Source organism: Columba livia, chromosome 8 (assembly GCF_036013475.1).
Source record: "Columba livia isolate bColLiv1 breed racing homer chromosome 8, bColLiv1.pat.W.v2, whole genome shotgun sequence".
Classification (NCBI taxonomy): Eukaryota; Metazoa; Chordata; class Aves; order Columbiformes; family Columbidae; genus Columba; species Columba livia.
In genome coordinates, this window is record NC_088609.1 from 6,447,636 (window position 1) to 6,471,809 (window position 24,174).

The window sequence follows — 24,174 nt, forward strand, 5'->3', positions numbered from 1 at the left end:
TCATGCCCTTGCCTGCCTGCTCCAGTGATTCCTTAAATCTGGACAGGCTCGGGCTCAGGCAGGCAGGACAGAGGGAGCCAGGGGCTTGGCATGATGGGGGGGGGCTTCTTCTGCTCTCACCCATCTTACCCCCACAAAAAGGGATCTCCTTGGTGGGCTTTCACTCCTCCTTTGCAGCTCCTGCTCCACACCAGCCCAACAGCCAGCGGAGCTATTTGTTTGCGGGTGTCATTTTGTCAAGCAAGCGGCTTAACCCAGGCCAGAGCCTATATATAGAGGCATCGCTTGGGTGCATTTTTGGAGGATTTTATTGCTCTGATGCTGGATTTGTCCCAGCCAGGCTGTCCCTGAGGAGGCAGCGTTGCCGAACCCCTCAGAAAGCAGCAGATGCTACTGAGGGTCTCATGGTCTTGCTTCCTTGGAGTACCTGGTCTGATGACCAGATAGGACAGGATGTTTTGCAGAAAGATGATTGATAACTGCTTAATAAGGTTACCACCATTCAAAACAAGCCATCCCGTGGGATCGTCTCTTATCAGACCCTGGTAGACAGGGCTATCAGGAGCTCGGTTCATTCCTGAATGAATACGCATTACAAGCAACTTTTGCTGGCGTTGGCCCCAGGACAACACTCTTGCTGGGTCACCTCCCCAGTGCCAAGTGCTGAGCTGGGTTGTCTCCATGTCCCCACTGCTGATGAACGGGCACCACTTTGTGGGGTGCGAGCAGGAGAGCTGCAAACCTCTTCTCGCCTCCTCCCCGTGAGAGATGGGTGTTTTTGTTGTGCTTGGATGTCGTTCACACCCCAAAGGTCCTCAAGAGCTGCTCGAGCTCCTTTGTATGAGCCATCGCTGCTCTGCCTGGCCTTGTTTGCCCTCTGCGTGTCCTCACTTTCTCTCCAGAACCTCCAGCCCATGCCCATGCCCTTACCTTACACCTACCTTCCCCCTTCCCAGGGAGTTGGTGAAGCACAGTGCTCACCCCCCTCCTAGCCCTCAAGTTTTTCCAGCACTGGTACTTTTTTTCTATCCCCCCACTAAAGCATCAGCCCCCCGTCACCTCCTCCCACCACACTCCCACCATGGGAAGGCAAAAAAACCCAACAAACCAACCCCAGCCCCACGCAGCCAGCTCCTGCTGTTTGTTCTTAAATCCCTTCCCTCCTGCCTCGCTGGTTTGAAAGCCTGTACCCTGGAAGGGGCCTCTCAGCTTTCCCTGGCAACCCTGCTTCAGACTGACCGCCACAGATAGTGTTTGAGAGTAAAAAAATATTATATATATATAAAATAATAATAATGAAAAGAAAGGAAGAAAAAATCTCTTCTTGCTGAATCTTCTTACTGAAGTTTTCTTAGTCTCCCGCGCCACGTGCTGGTGCGATGGTGTTTTGGGAACCAAGAGGAATCTTTGGGGGCTTGTTTTGTGTTTGAGCAGCTCCCCCCTGGCAGCGCCGGTGCTGTACCCTCCAGCAGGGCGATGAGTGAGACACTTCTCCCACCAGTGTCTGCTCCCTCGGTGCATCTATGGGTTTGTTTTGGGGTTTTTTTTGGCTTTTGGATTTGGCTTTTTTCTTCTCACCCAGATAAGGTGTCTCCAGCCCACCTTTCTGCACGTGTCAAACAGAGGAGATCATTGTTTGGGGAAGGAAAAAAAAGAAAGAGAGAGAAAAAGCAGCAAAATCTCTGGCTCAGGGGGGACCCTGGGTCTCTTTGCCCATGCTGAGCCCAAGAGCACCTTTCCCCTTGCCAGGGGAGGGCTGGGGGGGGGGTGTCCTCTCCTTTTGCCTTCTTTCTCAACCCCAGGTGATGGAGATAGAGGATGGAGGTGAGGTGGGCAGGCAGATATCACACCCTGAGCTCCAACAAGAAAAAACATGGGCACGTTTCAATTTAGAAAGAAAAAAAATAAAGAAAAAAGAAACCAAGAGCCGGATTGCCGAGCCGGGGAAGGAGAGAGGCAGCGAGCGGGGCTGTGGGAAGGCTGATGGGTCAAGCCAAGAGAAGCCCAGGACAGGGCAGGTGCTGCCCCAAATCCCCGGGCGCGGGAGGAGATGCGAAGGGGACCCAACGCCCTTCGGTCGTTGAGTCCCCTCCGCATCCCTCCCCGCCAGCATCCTGGGCAGAGCCCGGGAGGGCGGAGGGAAAGGAGGGCGATGCACCGCTCGGGGTTTATTAGATTGGACATAATCATCTTTAAATAAAGCAGCCCCCCCCTCCACACCCCTCCTTGGCGGGGGGGAGCGGAGCGCCCCGGGGTTTTCTAGATAAGGGCGTCTAACGCATCCCCCGCTCCCGCAGGCAGAGCCGGGCAGCGCATAGAAGCCGCGGAGTGGCCGCCGTGCCCCGGGAACCCCGGCTGCAGGCAGAAAGGGGGGTCCCCACCGCGGTGCTCTCACCCTCCTTCTCCTCCTCCTCCTCTTCCTCCTCCTCCCTCAGGAGCAGAAAGGAGGAGAGCGGTGCCGGGGAAAAGTTGGGGGCAGCGGCTGCGGCGGGGGCCGGGGGAGGATGCCCCAGTGCTGCTGCCCGCCGCCCCCCTGAGCGCCCCTATTCCCCGGGGCCACCCCCCCCCGGTCCCTTTCGTCCCCAAGGAGGATGCTGCTCGGCGGGGCCGCCCTGGCCGCGCTGCTACTGGCGCTGCTCAGCCTGGCCCGCGGGGACCGCCGGCCCCCCGAATCCCCGCGACTCTCCGCTTGCGGGATGGAGGGGCCGACCCGCCGTGCCGCCCCCGCGCATCACCTCTACGGGCTGTACCCGCAAGGTCCCGGGGTGCTCGGCGCTGCAACCCCGCCGGGGTCCGGGCGGCCGCGGGGCCGGAGAGCGCGGGGAGTCGGGGGAGGTGAAGAGGAGCCGTGGGGCGAGGCGGAGAGCCAGGTGCGGAGGGAAAAGCTGAGGGGCCGGGAGCCGCAGGTGCCGAGCCCCCACCGGGAGCGGTCGCTGCCCGCCCTGTACTTCTCCGGCGGCCGGGAGCAGCTGGCGGCGCGGCCGGAGGCGCTGCCGGCCACCCCGCGGGAGGAGTTCACACTGGAGGTGTGGGTGAAGGCGGAGGGCGGACAGAGCAACCCGGCAATCATCGCAGGTAAACTCCGTCCCGCCGGCGGGCAGGCAGGGAGGGATGGGGACCCAACTTTTCCCCCCGCGCCCCAAACCCCCGTGGAGGGGCTCGCCTTGCCTTCTGCGCTGTGGCAGGTGACACCACGCGTCCCCACCCGTGTCCTCAGCACCCCAGGCGTGAAATATTCCTCCTTCCCTTGATACCAAACCCTAAAACATCCCCTTTTCTCTCTTCCCTCCCCCCCGCCCCGTCCTTCCAACCCGGCCCCTCCGGCTCCTATTTAGTTTCTCCCTCTCCTTCCGCCAGGAGCTGTAAAGTGCCTTTGGGGGACACGCTCCGCCCGACCCGAACCCCATTCCTCCTTCCCGGTGGCCGCGGGCACGTCGGGGGCTTTCTGGGGCTCCCCACCGGGCGAAGCGGCCGCGGGTCCCTGCGCTTCCCACCCGCCCTGGCCGGTCCCGACGGGTCCCCGGGCCGGGCGGCCGCACGGTGGCAGCCGCGCCGCACGCACGGCCCCTGCCCCGGCCCCGGCATCATCTTCCCCCCGACAAACCCCGGGCACCTGGACCCGAGGGCTCTGCAGAGCGGCCTCCGGGGCAGACGGAGGCCCCAGAAGGTTTTTCTATCGGGAGTTACCCCTTCACCTCACCAAGCTAAGAAACAGGCAGGTGATGGGGAGCCTTAGGAGACAGAGTGGATGGGCACGAAGCGGGGCAGATGTCACCTTCATGTGGCTGTGCCAAGATGGGTGTTTGTGGCAGGGTTAAAGCACAGCAGGGCAGTGCAGTGATGCTGAGCGGGGCTGGGAATGGGTGGCAGCACCAAGATGTCTTGCTTCCATGGGATGCCTGGGTCCCTCTCAGAACAGTACGGGGGCTGCTGTGTTTCTGTGCCATCCTGACCAACCGGCTCATTTGGGAAACTCTCCCTCTATCCTGACTTTCCCTCCACTTGCAATCCTTGCATTGAGCCGCCACTTTGCTTCACACATTGCCTGGCTCCTTTCATTAGTTTATCTCCGTGGCTTATTGGGGCAACAACTGGACCTTTGCTGTGGAAGAGGGAGGAGGGGCAGGCTAGAAGCTGGGTGGCAGAGGGGGAAAGAAGCTGTGTACCTAGTGTTTGCCTCGCTGTCTGCCTTCCCACTGGGGTCCAGCAGCTCGGGATGCCTGGAACGTACTTCCCAGCTGTTGCATCGCAGCAGAGCTGTTTGCATCTGGAGGTCTGGCCTGCAGGTGCTGGGGTTTGCTTTTTCCAGTGTTTTGTCTTTTTTAAATTATTTTTTTTTATTAACTTCCTTGTGGAGGGTGGGATGGTTATTAGCACTGAGAGAGCTGCCTGTGAGCACTGACAGTCACCCGGGTGACATCCCCCAGCCTCCGTGCTCCAGGGTTTGAGTCAGCCCCAGGCACCTCCGGCTGCCTGAGTCACTGGCCATTTCTCACCCTCTCCCTGCAGCTGAGGCCGCGGGGCCCGGGCGCAGGTGGCAAAGGAGGGACAGGCCAGTGTCGCTGAGCATTTCACTCAAGCAGGTGATGCAGGTGGCTGCCAGCCCTTCAGTAAGTGCTGAATCTGCCTCCAACTTGCTGCTCCTGCTCTGTTGGTGGAGAGCGGACCCAGCACTGAGGTGGTCCAAAGCTGTGGAGGAGCTGGAGATGTTCCAGGTGTCTGTGCATGAGGGAAGGCAGGAGGAAAGCAGCGCAGAGCCGAGTATCTCCTAGAGTCATTGCTTGGGAAATAAGGACAGGGTGAGCAGCTTTGTCTGGGCAAAGCAAGCTGTCCTGTTGGTTGATGTGGCTGCTGCCTGTACTGAAGGCTCAGGAATTGAGGCTTTGTTCCCGTAGATGTCACATTTTGCCTTTAGGACCACCCTGGTGGGGCTGTTCATCCCTCTTAGCCCCTCTTGCATGGGGGGATTTCTGCTGGGTTATAAACCCAGCACCCTGTCACAGCTGCCACCAGAGAAGGAGAGTGGTCCCTCTTCCATGTCCTCCTCATTTTGGGCAGCAGATGATAGTCCTTTCATGTGATGTAATTTCTTTTTCCTCCTTTTGTCATCCATCCATCCACACTTGATCTGCTTCTGGTAAACCCCAAGGGGGTTTCCCCTGGTGCCAGGCTGAGGTTTGTTTTTGCTGAGATCAAAGATGGTTTTGTTGGGTCAGAAGATCCCTCACCAAGCAGTCCCAGACTTCTGCTGTGTCTAAGTCCAGGTGCCCTCCTCAGGTCCCCAAGATGCTCACCAGCACAAGCCCTGAGGGGTGACCACCCTCTCAGGCTGGCTGTTGTGCTCTTGGCCTGTCAGACCCTGCAGAGCTTTAGCTGTTAATTTCCCCTGGTATCTGAGTCTCAAAGTGTGGCTGAACTATTCCTTGAGCTGCAAAGCTCCTGGCTGCCATGGGAGAAGTTGCTGCTTTGAGTATGGTCTTTACACAGTGGTGCACTTCATCTCTTTGGAGGCTTTTTCTCCATCAGACACTGTTCCTGGCAGACAACCTCCTCTTCATTTTTTCTACCGTTGCAAAGAACTCTTGTTTTAAACCCCAAAATTATCACCCTAAGTACATACGAACATCACAAACCAGGTTAGAGCTCCCCTTTCTCACCTGGCAGAGCAGAGGCAGAGTTGCTCTTACAGGTGCTGAGGAGATCACCTTGCGCCTCCTCTACAAACGGCTCTTTCCATTCCTGGTTGGTTTGCCCCATGACAAAATACCAAGTTCTTTAGCAAATTTTAGGCTCTTGAAACTGGTCCACTGGCGGTTTCTGGTGGAGATGCTTGTGAGATGTTAGGACCTGGTGCTGGACATCTCTGCTTCACTGGTGTACGGTTGCAGAGCTGATCTTGGCCTTACTTGCATCCCTTTGGGGAAGCCTCCAGACCTGGTTTTAGGCTCACATAAGGTTCTTTTGGACAGTTTTGAACTTGTCAGGCACTTCCAGGCTGGGCTTGGCCTCAAGATGGGTTTGTGAGGATGCTCGCTCACACTCACCCTAGAATGCTGTTCCACCCCCGACACTGTTTACCCCATTTTTTTCCTTAGTGTTTAATCAAATTTAGGGCACTCTATATCATTTCAACGTGAAATGCATAAATTTTCCTAAGAGATGAGGTATCAAGCCTTGTTTCCTCAGCCCCAGCAAGGACCAAATACTAGAAGATGGCTTTTGAGCATGCAGGTCTAAGCACCTTTCAGCCAGCACCCAGCCCAAAAGCACTCTCCAGCTTTGCCTTCTCATCCCTGCAAGGCTCCTTTGCCTGCCTCCTGCTTTTTGGCTTCTCCCCATCTCAGCTTCCCCTGCTCTTTCTGCTTCCCTTTCACAATCCACCAGAAAACAAGAGTTGGCCGAAGCCCATCCACCCACGGAGGCTTTGTAGTGAGCGGTGGCAGGGATCCACGCCCGGGCTGGGTACGATTGTGGGACAGCCAAGAGGCCACCACCCATCTCGCCCTCAGTGACAGGGATGGATAGAGGGAGGGGTGCTGCTTCCTGGCGTGCAGCGGGGCAGTGAGCTTTGCCGGCCACATTTATGAGGGCTGACAGTGAAGACATGGGGTCATGGTAACCTAGTTTCAGTCACATCCCCTGGATGAAAGCCAAGAGGTCCTGCTCCTCCTGGAACTCCTGCTCCTATCCTTCTCTACCTCTTTGAAATCCTGGTGGCAGGTAGAGTTTCCCCAAAGCATCATGCTGAGCATCCTCAGGGACAGGTGAGGCAGCAGGACAGGGCAGCAGTGATTTGTTTCGGCCTGTGGTGCTGTGACGCAATGGAGATTGGCAGGTGGTGCATGTGATGGAAGCAGCATGGTGAGGGACAGGAGAACCTGTGCAGTAGGGAAAAGCACTCTGTGGCATAAGAAATATCACAGCAGGAGCATAAAAAAGGCCTCTGGGCATGGCAACAGGTTTTGGGAGCATCATGGCACCATTGCATATGGAAGAAATTTTTTGGGATGAGGAGTGGGAGAGCAGGAGCTCCTAGAAGATGCTCACCTCAGCTCATGACCCCATGAACATCCCAGCTGTGGTGACTTAGGACTCCAGAAACATTTTTTTCAAGCAGCATGTGGGTCCCTTTGCCCTTGCCAATATTTAAGTGCCTTGTGGCCATGGATTCCCGAGGGCATTCAGCACCTGCGAGCACCACGGGCACTCAGCAGCCTGAGTTTCGGGGAAAGCTGGCAAAGCTCCAGGTCTTCCTCAGCCTAAAGCACAGGTCTGCAACGTGCTCAGGCATACAAGGCTGAGCCTAAAGCTATTCCTGGGGATGGATTTATGCTCGGGAAAGCTTCAGGGGCTGAGGACTGTACCCGCCTGGCTGCAGACAGTGCATCCCCCTCTTTGACCCTCATCTGCCCGCACTGGATGCATGACTGGGAGGAAAACTGGAGCATAAAGGAGAGCTGTAAATCTGCCTGTGAGCTGTTGGGGAAGGAGTCCCCAGAGAAGGCTGTTTTGCTTTGCGTTGCTGTGCTCTAATTCTTAAAAGCTTTGGCCTGCAGATAAAAAGCTTGGCCACTAATCTCATCCCACAGGAGGGCTCCTATGGAGAGCAGGTCAGAAACTCCTTGCTCTTTGGCTTTGCCTCCTGTCTGCACTCTTCCTCTCCTCTCCTCTCCATCCCTCCGCCATCCCTGCTGGCTATGCCACCTGCTCATCCAAATGGTTTTGGACGGGGTCTGGGGTGTCCCCTGTTTTTGCACCCATTGCCCAGCCTTCCTTTGAGGCTGTTAAAACACTGGCCCAGGTTGCCCAGAGAGGTGGTGGATGCCCCATCCCTGGAGACATCCCAGGCGAGGCTGCACAGGGCTCTGAGCAACCTGAGCTGGTGAAGATCTCATTGCTCATGGCAGGGGTGGCACTGGGGGAGCTTTGAAGGTCACTTCCCACTCAGACTGTTCAATGATTTACCCATGGCAGTGGTAGCAGCAACAGGAGCTCCCTTGCAGTCCTGCTAAAAGCTGTCCCACTGCTGAAGACCCAGATCATGCTCCAGGGTGGAGTGACGATGCTCTCTGGTCCTCACCAGCTCTCCTCCTTCTCCATCCCCATCCCCGTCCCCGCTGCAGGTGTCTTCGACAACTGCTCACACGTGGCCAGTGACAAGGGCTGGGCACTGGGCATCCGTGCCCTGCAGCTGGGTGGCAAGAAGGACGCCCGCTTCTTCTTCTCCCTCCGCACGGACCGGGCGGCCGCTGCCACCGAGGTGACCAGCTACCACCGCTACCGCCCTGAGGCATGGACCCACCTGGCTGCCACCTATGACGGACAGTGGATGTCCCTCTATGTGGACGGGACACGGGTGGGCCGCACCGGCGGGCAGGAGGGTCCCCTGCACAGCGCCTTCATGTCGTCCTGCCGCACACTGCTGCTGGGGGGGGATGCCTGGGGGACCGCGCACACTTTCCGGGGACACTTGGCCAGGCTGGCCCTGTGGCAGAGGGCCCTGTCCCAACCCCATCTCCAGCGTACCTTCCTAGAGGGGGTGACCGGAGGGGTGGCAGGGCTGGCTCTGACCGCTGGCTTCGCCACACCGGAGGAGCACTGGGTGCCGTTTCGGGAAGGTGCCTTCCCCCAGCAGCGGGTGCTGCCATCCCCACCGTCCCCTGTCCTGCGGCCGCTGGGTCCCCCCACCTGCGGGCAGACCGCCTGCGACAATGTGGAGCTGGTCTCCCAGTACAACTGGCACTGGCCACTGCGCAGCGGGAAGGTGGTGCGGTACCGCGTGGTGAACTTGGTGGAGGACGACGGCAGGCGGCCGACAGTCAGCCAGGAGCAGGTTTGGCGTCAACACCGGGCACTGAACGAAGCTTTCCGGCCCTACAACATCTCCTGGCAGCTCAGCTTGCTGGAGGTCCGCAACTCCTCCCTGCGCCACCGCACTGTCCTCCTGGGCTGCGAGCCCAGCAAGGTGGGCAACGAGCGCTGTGACCCTGAGTGCGACCACCCCTTGACCGGCTATGACGGCGGAGACTGTCGCCGTCCCGGCCGCTGCTTCTCCTGGAAGCGCCGCGATGGCATCTGCCACATGGAGTGCAACAACATGTTGGATGACTTCGACGATGGGGACTGCTGTGACACACGGTTCACCGATGTGGCCAGGACCTGCTTTGACCCCGACTCACCCCAGCGGTAGGTGCGGGGTTTATGGTGGGGGGGTGGCATGTCGAGGGATGGGGTGCACCCTGTCCCTGACATCCACTCTGCACCTGGATGTTGATTCTGATCCCTTGCAGAAGGCAGAGGGGTGTTTTCCCATGGGACAGGGGTGCTTGTCATTGAGGGCAAGTAAATCCCACAGTGTGGGATTGGCACCCCTCTGTGACACCCTGCCATTAAGTGTTTTTCCACCCCAAAATGAGTAGGGGGTGAAGGAGAACTCCTCTCAGGGGTATTCCCAGTGCAGAGCTGCTGGTCTCCAGTGACACACCAGTGGGACTGTGGGCACCCTGGGGTGGGCAGAGCAGCCCCATGCAAAGGGTGCTGTGTCCCCTGACCCCCCTGCAAGGGATATAGCAGGGAGATTGCCACCCCTTCCTCACCTTCCCTGGATATGTCTAAAAGCCTGATTTCTCCATTTGTTTTCAAAATATCTTTGCCTGAGTGATGGGGTAGGGAGAAGGAGATGATGCTGTATGTGTGAGCGGCAGGATTTGGAAAGATGGGTTTCAGTGTGCATGAGCCTCCCTGAATCTCACCCCAGGGAGCAACGCCCACGGGGAGATGCCCTTGGCTGGGGACAAGCAGGGGCTGAACAAACCCTGCACCTCAAAGCCAAATGCTGGTTTGGGAGCAAATCCCCCTCTTCAGGCAAGGCATGGAGTGGCTGCTCAGTGACAGAGGAGGACGTGTGCCTTTCACGTGTGCCGCAGGGTGCAAAATGCCCTGCATAACATTAGGTGACCTCTGTGCTCCCCGGGGCCCTTTGGAGGCAGCAGCTGGGACGGGATGGAGAGGGGGAGCCCCTCCATGTGATGGGGGACCCCAGGGCAGTGGGGACAGTGTCCTTGGCATAGTCAGTGGCTTGCACACGCTTGCCTTTCTTCCCAGAGCCTCTGAAGTGCTGGCGGTACTGCTGATGGCTTCCAGTGCTCAGGGCTCTGCCAAATGTGCTTTCTGTCCGGAGACGGGGAAGGGAAAAAAAAGTCATGGCTTTTTTTTTTTTTTTTTAAGTAGTTTTTGTCTTGATGTCAGAGAAAATTGCTCATTCCCTGCTGCTGGCTCCTGGCGATGGGCAGAGGTGACCACCAGAGCAGTGCATCACGATGGCAGCATCTGGGGAGAAAAGCTGCAAGGGAAGGTCGTAGGGACACTTTGCTCCTTCGATCTCCTTCCTTCTCCTTTACCTTTTTTCCTTTTTTTTCCTGGGTGTGGGAGCAGGTAGGCTGGGGCTATACATCTTTTCTTTCTCAAGCCAGCTTCTTTTCTCTGTTGCCCCAGAAGAAGGTTTCCTCTCCCTGGAAGTCTCTTTGGTGACAGCCACCATCCCCTGTACCTACCTGCCTGTCCCATGTTTCCCATCCCTGTGGGCAAGCATGGGCAGTGCTTTTCTGAGCACAGAATCACAGAATCATAGAATAGTTTGGGTTGGAAGGGACCTTCAAAGCTCATTCAGTGCCACCCCTGCTATGAGCAGGAACATGTTCACCAGCTCAGGTTGCTCAGAGCCCCATCCAGCCTGGCCTGGGATGTCTCCAGGGATGGGGCATCCACCACCTCTCTGGCCAACCTGGGCTGGTGTCTCATGACCCTGAGTGTAAGAAATTTCTTCCCCATGTCTAGCCTGGGGATGATGAGCAGCTCTCCTGCTTGCATGATGCCTCTCCTGCCTGCAGGACGGCTCTCGGCTCGTGGTGGCCATGAGCATCCAAGGCCACTCGGCCTTGGCTTCAGCAGGGTAAAAGCTTGGTCCTTGCTCTCTGTGTGCAGTTAGAGAAATGTTTTAATCCTCAGACGAGAAGGGCTCCACCTTAAATTAAAAAAGGCCAAATTTTTGCTGGTATGAATCAGGGCTTCCATTTGTCAGGATTTTCCTAAGAAAGTTGGGAAAGAAATAAAACAAAACAAAATAAAACAAAAACCTTGCTTCTGTGGGAAAGGAATGGGCAAATGGGAACACTAGGGAAATAACAAATCTTTTGCAATTTTCTTTCCGCAGACCTCATTGGCCTGCACAGGAGACAAGATTGATTGTTTGTAGCTTAAGCTCTGAAAAACGAAATCCTGTGTCCCCAGCATTTGGGAAATGTGGGGGCATGAGTGGAATCCTGCTGCTGCTGAGCAATTCTGAGCTGTCTTTTGCTGGCTTCTTCAGAAATGCTGGTGGACACCTGGGCTCATCCCTGCTGAGGGTACCCTGGCTTCTGGAGGAGAATAGATATGTTTGTGGGAAAACCACCGGGAAATTGGTGGCATGGGTTTGGGAAAAACCAAAGCAAGCTTGAGCTTGCCCAAGCACATGGCCAGGTTGGTATTTTTCTGCCAAAGCTGGTGGGTGAATCCCAAAATACATGAGCAGGCATCCTTAATACAGGGAGGACGTTCAGTGAGAGTTCCCGCTGGACAAGTACCTCTGGATTTGCTCTTAAGGTGTTATACTTAAATGAACATTTATGATCAGTCCAGACATAAGGAAGAATTTTTTTTTACACTGAGGGTGGTGAGAGCCTGGCCCAGGTTGGCCAGAGAGGTGGTGGATGAACCATCCCTGGAGACATCCTAGGCCAGGCTGGACGGGGCTCTGAGCAACCTGAGCTGGGTGATGTTCCTCCTTATGGCAGGGGTGGCACTGGGGGAGCTTTGAAGGTCCCTTCCAACCCAAACTATTCTGTGATTCTATGATGATGAGGGGGACAGTGGGGGAATTTACAGAAGGATTTGGAGGGTGGAAGCCCTAATGGCAGAAATAACATGAAATTATATGTGACAAACTGCAGAAAGGTGGCACAACAGGGGCCTGGTGCTTCGATGTGGACAGCAGCTCTTTGTAGCTGGAGGAGAGCTGGATGCTGCTCCATCAGTCATACCTGCTGAAGAGGCATGTGCCAGAGATTCTGCCATTGCAATGCCAGGGTCTGGTGTAAAACGTGCCTTAATTTCCTGCAGACATGCATCTTCTCACAGTGCTTGAGTGCTGTTGTAATTGGTGCTCTTGGAAGGAAAGAAGCAACAGCTCATTAACAGCAATTAACACTCAGCGAGGGTCCCCCTCGGGCAGTTAGTCTGTTGTGTGACACAGTTAATGTGAAAAGAAAAACTGGAGAGGAGTCTGGAGAGCAAAGCAGATAAGGGCAGAGCTGCTGGGCCTTTCATCTCACCACCCAAAAGACTGGCAGAAATAACCAAAGTGACAAAAGGAGGTGAAAAAATGACCAGGTCTCTCCAGCCTCTTGGTGGCCTCCCCTGGGATGGCCACAGCTGTGACATTGAAGTGTACCTGATTAACAGGACACTTGATGGGCTTTAATGAAAGCTTAGCTGGCCTCCTGTCCTAAGGGAAGGATGCTTAATTGGGTTAAGGCTGTTTGGGAGCCTCCTGCTGTTTAAGCTGTGCCTTCAAAAGCTGATCCAGATTAACATCACTGAGTGTCTCTTGTGGACAAGCCCGGGAAAATGAACAAATCACTCCAAGCTATTCTCTGGCACTTTGGCAGCCCATTGTCAGGAGATGTTCAGCTGGTTGGACTAAAAGGTGCAAAATTGAGAGCAGGTGGGGCCAGGATACCATTTTTGGGGCAGTAGCTGACACACCCACACCTTAATCCCAAACAGAGGGTAAAATAACATTCAAATTAGCTGCTCACTTCCCCTTCGTGTTCCTTTGCTACAGGAATCCTCAGCAGATCTTTCTCACAGTGAAAGAGGGAAGGTATGTGTAATGTTATTGTAAATTTATAGGTCTTGACAACAACCTAAGATCACCAACACTGTTGTAGGGCATAGATTCAAATGAGGATTGTAGGTGTCTGTAGAAACTTTCACTTGCTGCTTAGTGTGGTTGGTCACTTGAGGGACAAATGGAGGGATGTGTTATCTGTGTGCTGTTGAACTTGCTGCCTGTGAGGTATGGAGTGGAAGAGACAATCTGCTTGCTTGATGCTCCCATGAAGGAGCACATTTAGGAGGTGCCCCTGTTCAGGGCTTGAGCCCTGGTTGCATTTTTACTCCTTCTGGCACATCTTGGAGTTCTACTGGCCTGTGTCCCAATATTGGCCTGGTGGTTCCCAAAGGACTAAGTCTCAAGTGATGGAACCAAGTCTCAGGGTTTGAAAGTGTGGTGATGAGGAGATGGGCACTTTAGTGGCTTCAAAGGTGACAGTGACGGGTTCACTGGCTGCTGACATTGTCGCTTTTCCTCTAGTAGATGCACTGGGGCTGGGGAGGTACAGTAATTAACAGTTTTTTTTGCTGGAGCCTGATGATTTATTGGTGGATGCTTTAAAGTTTAATGAGAGTGGCTGGACTTGAGCTCATAAACTCCTTTACTTTTTCACTGTAGAAAACCTACTCTCTCTGGGTTTTCCTATTGATTACTGATTTCAAAACTTGGCACAGGTAGAAGGGATTGTCCTTGGTAGAGCCCATTATATCAGAGGGCAGGATGTCTACCAAACTGCTTGCTTGTGATTGGACTTGGAGGTTACATCCATGAGAGCATATCTCTGGGTGACTCAGCTCACCCAGAGACCTGGCTTAGGGCTGAAGACCCTAAATTTGCTTTTGTCCTTCTCAATCAAAGTACACTGGAGAGAGTATTTGGCATGTAGCAACCCCTTAGTAAGTGTCTGGTGCATTGTGCCAAAAGTGAGGAGCTCTGAGTGCTTCCAGGAGGAAGGACTCAGGGTGGTGGCAAGATGCGTGAACCGTGTGCTTGGTCGGTGTGACTTAGTGGGCTCTGCAATGGGTTTACATTTGTGCCACCTCTGGATAGTGGTCAGGATCTGCACACCTTGCCCTCCACATGCTACCTTCACTTTCCCTGAGACATATATATATTGTTTACTTGGTCTTCCTTCTTGTGTTTTCTGGTTCCTTTCTTGCTGGGAAGGTTGTTCCTTTCCTTATGTGTCTTGATCTTGTCTTTCTCAGAAGAAGTTGCATGTGTTGGTCTCTTGGTTTTCTCCTGCAACTCTTCCAAGCTCTTGGAAAAGAGCTGTCTTGTGTCTCCCAAAATTTTTCACAAATGAGGCTATGATTCAGGCATCCTTTGGTGCTTTTGTTCTCCAAAAGATGTGAGAGAAAGAGGTTATAACCTCTCTCACATGGGCTGGTAATGGAGAGGAAAGGGTAGCTGTGAGCTGTAACTTGAAATGATGAGAGGTCCATGAGAAGGTCTGGAGTGGCAGAGGAGGGAGTGGTGGGGGCTCCAGGGTTGAGACAGTCTCTGAGGAGCACAAGGTCTTGGGGACACTGTCTGAGAGCAGAGGGTTCTTTATAGCACTGGGAGCAGAGGTCTGTTGTGTTACTCCAGGGAAGCAGAAGTACATGGCTGGAAGAGGAACATGAAGGTGAGGAGGTGTCTGGGTCCAAGGACTGGTTCCCAGTGCCTGGCTTTGGTGCTAGGCAAAACAGCTTCTTCCATGTATTTTGGGGTGCTAAAAGTAGGAAATGAAATCTACAGCAATACACTTATTCCCAAGGTAAAGGCTTGGGGATTCATCTCCAATAAACCTCTGCTGGAGGATGAGTCTTGCTCACTCCTGCAAGTGGAGCTGTTGGGTGGTTCCTCAAGGAACCTTCCAGGTCCCCTGGGGGTGGCTGCTGGACAGGAGAGGGAGAATATGATCCCCGTGTGAGTGAGGGGAGAGGATGTCTGCCCAGCGGCTGTGTGCAGCCTGGGTGCTTTTGGGGAAAACAGCTGTCCCAGATGTGAGCTATTGTTCTAGCAAACTCTACTGTCCCCGGGGCTCACTTAAGGGGGGCTGATTGTATTGAAATGGCAATTGTGAAGGAACAGCGTGTGTCCAAGGCCTTGGCGAGGGGGGACACTCTTTGTGCTGATGTTCAGCCCCCACCAGGGCTCCTCCTCATCCAGCCATATCCTTGCCCATGGGTGAAGGACCCCAGCCAAGACTGTGGCCAGGCTGGTGAGACCCCAGGAACTGAAATGGGAGCTTGGCAGTCATGTGGTGGGACTCCACCAGCTTGGCGTTGACATGATCTTCAGGATGATTTAGCCCGTGTTTGGGTTGGCAGGCTGAACTGTGGCCATTGGAGTTGTTAAGTGAACATACTGCTTTTGGTTTTTCTTGACCCAGCTGCCACCGTTATTTAGGAAATCAAATTGCCCCTGTGCAGTGGGTGATGGGGCAACAAGTAATGGGTTTGGCGGAGCCCAAACACACCGAGATGGCACAAGGCAGAGCACTTTGCTGGGAGGCTCTGGGGAGGGTAAGGATGCTCAGCCTTTGTGGCTGTTGCCTGCCAAGAGCTGTGCTGGGGACCAGAGGCAGCCTTGGATTTGTTTGTTTGTTTGTGGTTAACATACGATCATTACGTTACAAAACCTCCCCCAATAAATTATCTTGTGTCCTTTTTATATCCACGAGGAAGGCATTTTTAGAATGCTGGCTTGTGCGCACTGTACTCCAGCTGGGACACCCAATTGCCTGGACCTAAAAATAAGTTGGAGGCTTGAGACTTGTTTTTTCCCTTTTTTAAAAAAGTAAAATATATATAAAGTAGGGGGGGAGATGTTTGGCTTGAATAGATTTCCTCTTTTTACTCTGTCTCAATCCCTTTCCTGACAAATATCAAGGCTGTAAGTTTTTGCCCTTTGGTGAGAAGTTTAGAGTGAATATAGCAGAATTCCATGTATTTCAGCAAGACTGCACACTACTGTCATGGTGAAGAGTGCCTGAGGGGGGTTTATTGACCACAGGGCTGTGTGGTTCTTCTTGCAGAGGAACTGGGAGCTGTTAGCTTGATGCCCCTGGGACCATAATCTCTGCTCAGCAAATTCTTCCACTGTTGTCAGCCCTGTTAAAGGGTCCTTCTCCTGTCTGTACTCAGAGGCTTTCAGTCTGAAGAGATGAGGCAGGCCAGAGATGGAAAGGTGACACCCTGGTCTCTTCCCACCCTTTCCCTGCTGATGGACATGTGCATTGCATCCTACTGTGGGCTCATCTCAGCATCATCAGAAATGCTTCCCCAGCCTTGCACTGTCTGTGTTTCATTTCCTGCTGCCCTACTAGTGAGGGAGGCTGGATAAAGAAGAGAAATTGACCCTTGCTTGTCACCTGCCGGTCACCAGAACAGTTTTTGGAGATGACCTGAAGCTAGGGGCTTTGCCTTCCCAACCCATGCAGAAAGCAGTTTGTGATCTGGTCCCTCTGCACCAGCCATGCCTACTTTCAGGAGAGGACTGAGCTGCCTCCTGTTAGTCTGTGTTTCTCTCCAGTCATGACTGGTCCTAGCACAGAGCTCCACATGCACTCTGCCTCCTCAGACCTCCTGCTGAAGATGGTGGTGACACACATCTGCGCCAGCACTTTGGCTGGAAATGGGCTTTGGGCGGTGGCGTGGTACATCCATTCTGGGACATGTGGTGTAGGGTCATCTCCACCATGCTTATTCAGTTTGTAGCTCTTCCTCTTTCCCACCATTTCTCCTCTGTCCTACAGCGCAGCATGCTCTGGCAGGTGGGTGGGAAAGGAGGAGGTACCTGGTGAAAAGCTGGACACTTGCTTTCCATGGAAGAGTAGTGGGATGTGGGTGCTTAACTTCTCCAAGCTCCTCTGAAAACACTGCATGGCAAAAATAATGTCTTCTAAGATGTTTGCAGACACCTGTCTGTGTGGCAGGTGAGGGTAATCCCAGCTGTTCAGCTGGGGAAACTGAGGCACAGCAGTCTTAGTCATCTTATTCCCCCCCAGTCATGCAGCAATGAGGTGCTGCTATTGGCATTGCAGCTCTGGTCTCTTGTCTCCTTGTCCCTGGATGGGAAAAAGAAGCATTTAATGAAAGGAGATGGAACTGCTTGGTCCTGGCTAAATGCAAGGAATGAAATGATGCTCTCACAAAATGCTCTGTCCAGTGTGCTTTGCTGAGCCTCTTGGCCCTGAGGCTCTGAAGTGGTGAAGACCATGTGGTACTTGGGGAGACCAGGACTCTTGTCTCCTCTGCCTTCCCTCAGCAGATCATGAACTATACTATAAAAATGGGCACTGAAATTCAGAGTCCTAGGGACCCTGACTTATTCGCAGAGACCTTAAGACCTCTCTAAACCTGGAATGTTGCTTTGTATTTTTGCTGCAGGCAAAAAGTAAGAGGAAGCTGATTCACACCAGATCTACTCTTGTGAGTTAGATGGGACAGGGCTTATCTGTGCAACCTCAGACAGGCCAAAAGTGCTTGGTCCTGGCCCGGGAGCTTTTTTATTTTTCCTTGAAGCAAACAATCCAGGCAGAAAGCAAACCACGCCTGGCTTTGTTTAGCTTGGAGCTAGCTCTAGAATAACTTGCCACTGTTGAGTTCTGCCTTGCAAAACCACAGGGAGCTGTAAATGTATTTCTCCATTTCCCCCAGTGCTTCTCACATGTGCTCTGCACAATGTGAGCATCTCGCCAGCCAGCATCAGCATTATCAAAAGAAGGCGAGCACTTGCGAGGTGGATAGTGAGCCTGTCCAAAGTATGTCGGTGTGTGCAGGAGCTGGGATGCTGCTGGAGCTGTGCTCTGGTCCTCTGCAGCCCAGGGTGATACTGGGTTCCCTCCTTCCCCCCCAAGCTGCTTTGCTGCCTTCCTCCTTGCCATGGCTCCTTCCCTTCCCCTAAACAATTATTTAACTCTCCTTTTGAATTCTTCTAATGAACTTCCCCCAGCCAACGCTGTTTCCCTGTTTTCAGGGATGATGCTTTGGGATGACATCTCCCCTCTCCTTCTTGAGGACCAGGCTTTCATCCAGCCCTCCTGCAGGCCTTTAGATGTGCAATATCTTCCCAATTTTGTAGCTATACTGTTGGGTCCATGCTCTTGCAAATGGCCAGGCTTATACTCTGGTGGGATGACTATGAGTTTTCAGAGGCCACTGTGATGGTCTGAGCCTCCTTCACGCCTGCTGAGAGTGAGAGGTCAGTGCTGGGTGCAGGTGGAAAGCACCAACCCAGCAGGGTCCTATCACCCAGGCACCTGTAAGACTTGGGGTTTGTGCCCAGAGTCTGCACTTGGCCAGCAGCATTGCTCCTTCCTTTCATGCTCTTGGGGTTCAGGGGGTGGAGTTGAATGTTCCTGCAAGCAAAAGAGGACACTGTGTTATGGACCTGTTTGGGGATGGCAATGGGAGACACCTTGCTGGGGTGGAAGCAGGTTGTGACTTGCAATATTTGTCTCCTTATTCCACTGATGAGGCTCTGGCTCTGAGCTCTCTAGTTCCTGCTTCATCGGGTTTTTGAAGCAGGAGGACAGATGTCTCTGAATATCCAGTGGTTTTAGGTCTGTGGATTTTTGTCTGGCTTATTCTACAGAGGTGACACATAAGTAGCCCTGCTGTCCTGCACATGTGTGGCTTGGATGATCCTTTTTGCAATGGCTGAACCTACAGGCTTGTTTCTTTCAAACAGGTATAAGTCTTGGCCGCCTATGTGGCCAAGGCTTGTGAAAACAATCAGCAGGAGAGGGCAGCTGTCCATGTGATGGGCACAAGGTGCTGAGCCTTTGTAGACTTTGAAGAACCGGTGTGGGTGATAACCCTAAATATATGTCTTAGTGGGGATGGGATGGTTTCAGACAGTGCTCACAGACATCATGAAATAAATGTTGGGGTTTGGTCCCCTTCCAGGGGAGGTTTAGATTGGATATTAGGAAAAATTCCTTCAAGGACAGGGTTGTCGAGCATTGGAACAGGCTGCTCAGGGCAGTGGTGGAGTCACCATCCCTGGAGGGGTTGAAAAGATGGTTCTTAGGGACATGGATTAATGTTGGTGTTGGGTTAATGGCTGGACTCGATCTTGAGGGTCTCTTCCAACCAAAATTATTGTGTTCTTCCAGGATTCACTCTTAGTAATTAGTACATTCCTTTGGATTTCACTCCTATTGATGTTTTTGGTACATGTTAACCCTGGATAAACCAAAATTTCTGGTTGGGAATTTCACTGCAGAATTGTCAACTGGTAGCCTGCAGGTTGAGTTTAAACCCAGGAATCTGAGGCATGTGTGGCTTTTCAGCTACTAAGGAGCTCTCACTGGTAGCAATGGGGAGTACATGGAGAATGAAAGGTTGTCCATGTGTCCTTTGCTCACACCACAAGAGCAGCTGGGACCTGAGCTGCTCTGAAAGCCTGACTGCATCACCACCCAATCTAATGAAAGGCATCCCCATACCTTGATGGGTCGCATGTTTGAAGATGATCTCAGCCATGAGGAAACAGCAAGCTTCTCTGAGGAAGAGATGGCCATGATTCACTCTGATAGAAATAGAAAGGCCAAACAAGCAAATGGAAACTCCCTACTGACCAGGTTCCTGCAATTTAAAAAGGTTTTTACTACCTATTCCAGTATGCATTTGAAAATCATATGCATTTACTCTCGCGTACTACAATCAGATGGTTTTTAAGCCATTAAGGACCATTGGGTCAATAGCCACCATTTTCAAAAATCTATTAAATACCCATTTCCGTGGAAATAGGGCTTCTACAATTGATCATGGCTACCGACTCCCATTAAAAGAAACCCCAAATGCTATCAGCTCCCCCAAGATGTAGAGCACTAAAGCGCAAATTGCCGGGACAAATTTATCCCAGGGGAAAGTTGATGGCCCATTATGCTTAAGCAACACAAGAATTGTCACACAAGCCAGGAAGTTTATGGGACTTGCATGGATTTGTCCTCCCTGCGGGGATGAAAAGGAAGGTTCATGGACTGAATCGGTAGTGCTAACACAAGCTCAAAGCCAGCCTCCTGTGGGAGCTTTTTGGGAAGCATTTGTCGTCTTTTGTATTAACTTCTGAGTGTGTACAGGCTTTGTTTTTTTGGCAGAACCAAATGATACTTTAGGCCTGAAGTGCTGTAAGAAATGTTGAATTTGTGGATCTGTTCTTGGTGGCACCGGGTTTTCTGTGTTGAATTATACAGGGATGTCGTACCTCTGAGTTTGTGTGAGGAAAGCCGTTGGGAAGATCGCCTCACAAAGATAAGGACCTCCTTCCTCCAGATCCTTGTCCCTGCCCTGGGAAGGGAACCCTTAGAGCTGGTGTTGTGGTAGACTCTAAAGCAGGTTGTGGGGGTGTCGATGTGTCAGGATTGCAGGGGATCCCTGGGTGAAAAGTAGCTCAAGAGATGGAAGGCTGGCTTGAAGATGTGGGGGAGAAGGGGTGGGAAGAGTAGATGTTCCCACCGTAACGTTGCTGGTGGCTCTTCCCATGCACGGGAGCACTGGTGATGGAGGGTTATGGCTCTGGCAGGTCAACTCAGGAGGCTGGGGCCCACTGGTGTGGCTGTTGTCCCCTCTGAGGGCAGTTTTCAGGGGAGGCACTGAGGATGGGGGAAGAGCAGTGCAGGAGGAAGGAGTCCCAGCCCCAACTCCCCTGTCTTGTTTGGGCAGAGAAGTGCAGGAGGGAGCTTTGCGATCCAGCTGTCCTTTCCAATTAGGACTTTGTCGTTTACCATCTCTGCCAGACAGCAACAACTCTCGGGACATGGGGCTGGCTGCCGACATCAGCCAAAAGCTGCCGTGCCCCCGTGGAGGAGAGGTCAGGTAGTCCCTGCCGAGCCAGAGGCCATGCCCCCCTTGTTTGTCTCCTTTCACGTCTCCTTCAATCAGCTTCACTGCAGCCCAGGATTTCTCCTCTGTGAGGGCCTGATCCTGACCTAGAGCTCCTCGTTCCACTGCCATGTCATCTCTCCAAGCCTTTTCTTGCTGGAGGATGATGTATGTGCTATAGGACCATGTGCAGATGCCTCCTCCATGAGGCCACTGAAGAAAGATGCCCCTTCCCATCCAGCAATGGGGTGATGTTAGATGGTAGTTGGGCTGGGAACAGAGGAGACAATGTGGTGAATTGGTCTCCTCCTTCTTAAAAGAAATGAATTCGAGGCAGGCAAACAGGCACATGTGGGTTCCTCTCCTTGGGACAAAGCGTAGACTTCCACTCCTAGCACAAACATGGGACTTTCTCCTAGGTTCATAATGTAATGGTTTTCTGTGTCAGGCACCAAGATTTTCTGGAATTGTTGATGGTTGGTGCTGGTGCTTTCTGCAGTGCAGGACTAACTGCTTTGGGAGCTCAGGAGAGATTATAGGTCTATCAAATAGTCATAACCATTGGATTTTTGGGGAAACTGAAGGGAAATTGGACAAAATGCTGGTGCCTGGGTTCAAATGAGTGGTTCTGAAAAACCTCACCTCCTCCTAAGATGTCCTAGGGATGGTGGTACCTCAGTTATAGCCAGGAAACCTACACAGGCACATGGAGATGTGGTGGATTTCCCAGCAGAGCCATTCCAAGAGGCCCTGGACAGGCTGTGATGCCCAGCATGTGGGTGGCAGCCAGCAGCTGAACGGAGGTGGTAAACCAGCCTTGGCCTGAGGGTGCAAGCATCATGAAACCAGTTGTGTCTTGTTTTGTTTTTTCAATGATCCAAGCATCTGATGCACATGTGACTAATCTGTGCTGAAGGAAGAGCCACTGAACATCCCTGTCCCTTCAGAGGAGCATGAGAGGAAGGTCCCCACTCCTGCAGTGCTGGTCAAAATACATGGGGGCTGATGAGACAGATGCTTTAGCGTCCTCAAAGAGAAGCCTTAAATTTGGCAAAACCTCCTGCTAGAAGCCACACAAGGAGGCTGTATCTGAAGGGGTGGTCAGACCTGCTGGGGTCCGTGCACTCATCAGCGTCCTGAGGGTGCTGACCGTGCTGCAAGGTTAATTATCACGTATTCAATGCAAGTTAGTGGGGAAACCATCCTCAGTTCAACTGCCAAAACATAAGTACCAATGTGCCACATGCAACCAGCCCCAAAACCGGTCAATTGTCCTGCAATGGGCTATGACAAGATCCAGGGACAAAACCAGAGCACAGCAGAAAAGCAAACAGTATCTGAGCAAGCTGGTGGGGAGGAATTAATGTGGGTTTCCTTAAGTCAGGTGCCGTGGAGTGGTGCTAGAGGCAAAGATGAATCCTTGATGCCTGATGGCTTCCTGAGAGAAAGGCCACCAAGTGCAGCGTGCCTTTGCCTGCACTCACAGCAGCAAGGTCTGGGATCTCTCAGTGCAGGCAGCTGGTTAAAAATTTGGCATCCTGGGCAGTGTATTCAGTTTCCCCAGAGATGACATTGCATGTCCTTCACTGGCCTTTGGGTGATCACAGCTACATCGGTCCTTGGGTTTATGCATTTCCACAATTTTTTCGAAAGGTGGGGTATGAAGATGAAAGGAATAACGTGGAAACTTTTATACCCAAAAGTCAGTTGGAATTTGCAGGTGGATTTAAGAGAGAGGACAACCAGAACAGCCTGTCTCATTATTTCACCCCTGTAGATATCAGCCTGTATAATTTTAGCTGTTCTCCAGTCATATGCCCTGTGGTTGGTCCCTTGGATTCGGGATTGTATTTCCCCAGGTTCCTGGTGCAAATGTCTTACTACATCCAATTATTTGTATTTATTTATGAATATTTCCATTTCTGCACTCTATTCCTGTTTCTTGCCCCTTGTTCTGTATCACTGCATCCCATTCCTTTCAGAATTGGGACTCACTGCCACCTCCCCAACGTTTCATCTTCCACCCTGCTTAAATTGCACTTCATCCTTTTTCCTCTCTATCTTGAGCTCTGAGCCACTATGATGCTTTTAATCTTGTTGTGCCCTGCTGGAAGGGAACTCTAGTTCTGCCTCACATTCCAGAATAAAGGTGGAGACCATGCATTAATTTTATCCAGGGATGTATCTCAATTGTGCTGAGCTTCAGCTCCACCTTCCCTGCTCAGCAGACCAGCTCCTTCCTCCTGTCGCTCTTCTTATTTCTAAAAGGGTCTTTTTTAATTCCCCACCCACCGTCTCTCCAGTTTCACTGGGGTCAGCTTGCCTTCAGGAATTCCCATTTTGCCCCGTTCTCCCCAGCACCTCAGATGTAGCAGCATCTGCTGCTCAGTTCTCAGTTTCATTTTTTAGTTCAAAATCTGTGCTCATCCCTCCATTTAAGTTAATTTGAATCAACTCTTTATTAGTTCAGGCCAAGTTTTCTATCTCTCAGCAGCTCTTCCATAATTTCTACACTGCTTACCAAAACCAGGTCTAAAATAGTCTTGCCTTTGGCTGGTTCAGTGACGATTTAGTGAATAACTTTTTAGCAAACACTTCCAGGAATAGCTGCGCTGTGCCATTGTTAGTAGTACTTATTCTTCAGCCTATCTCGGGGCAAGATGCACTGCAGGGCTTGCTGATTTAACGCTAATTTTATTGTCTTTATTGCCCAAATCTGACCTCAAGAAATTACGTAGCACCATCTGATGTAACCAGTATCTTGCCTGCTGTGTGCCAGAGATCTGCAGCCTTCTCGGTCCATTTCCCCAGTAAATTTATAGGGAAGGGTCACAGTCTCGAACTGCAATTTGTCTTTTTGATCCCATCCTGCAGCTTTGCCAGCATAACACTCTGACCCTGCAGTATCTGCTACTGCTTCAGGCCCAAAGCCAAACCCACCTCCCACATGGAGGCTGAGGGTCACCTCCGAATCCAGCAGGAATTGCTCATGTGTAACGGAAATCCCTGATCCTGAAGGCCCTCCTGTAGGAGCATTTTGCCCTGTCACCCTCTTTGACACCTCAAAATTCGGCCACTGCTGCAAATTTTAAGCTGTATCTTGAGCAGTGCTGCCAGTGATGGTGTCTTCCTAGGCTGTTCTGCTCATGCTGTCAGTGCCTCAGAGGTGGGATTTTCCAGGCGTGTCTGAGATATGTGTGATGCCCTCATCCCTTGAGTTCACAAATGCTTTTTGGCTGGAGTCCAACATCCAGTGCAGCTGATGAGAGACTCCTCAGAACTACAGAGGGTATTATTCTGGCAGTGTTGTGCCTCCCATGATCCCAGGGGAATGTCTGGCTGTCCCTTCCCTTCACCTCTGGCATGTGTTTTGTGTCTGGCTCCATTACCAAAGCCTGTCCGGATGAGAGTCATTTGGATGTT

General features: G+C 52.6%; 1 protein-coding gene across 1 annotated transcript in view; it reads left to right on the top strand.

Annotated features, from left to right (window-relative positions):
* The first annotated feature begins 1,956 nt into the window (after positions 1–1,956).
* PAPPA2 (pappalysin 2) overlaps positions 1,957–24,174 on the top strand; it is a 90,804-nt gene continuing 68,586 nt past the window's right edge. The window contains exons 1-2 of the mRNA XM_021285810.2: positions 1,957–3,075; positions 8,124–9,186. Of these exons, the coding sequence (XP_021141485.2) occupies positions 2,592–3,075; positions 8,124–9,186 (1,547 nt within the window). The 5' untranslated portion in view covers positions 1,957–2,591. The remainder of the gene's footprint in view (positions 3,076–8,123; positions 9,187–24,174) is intronic.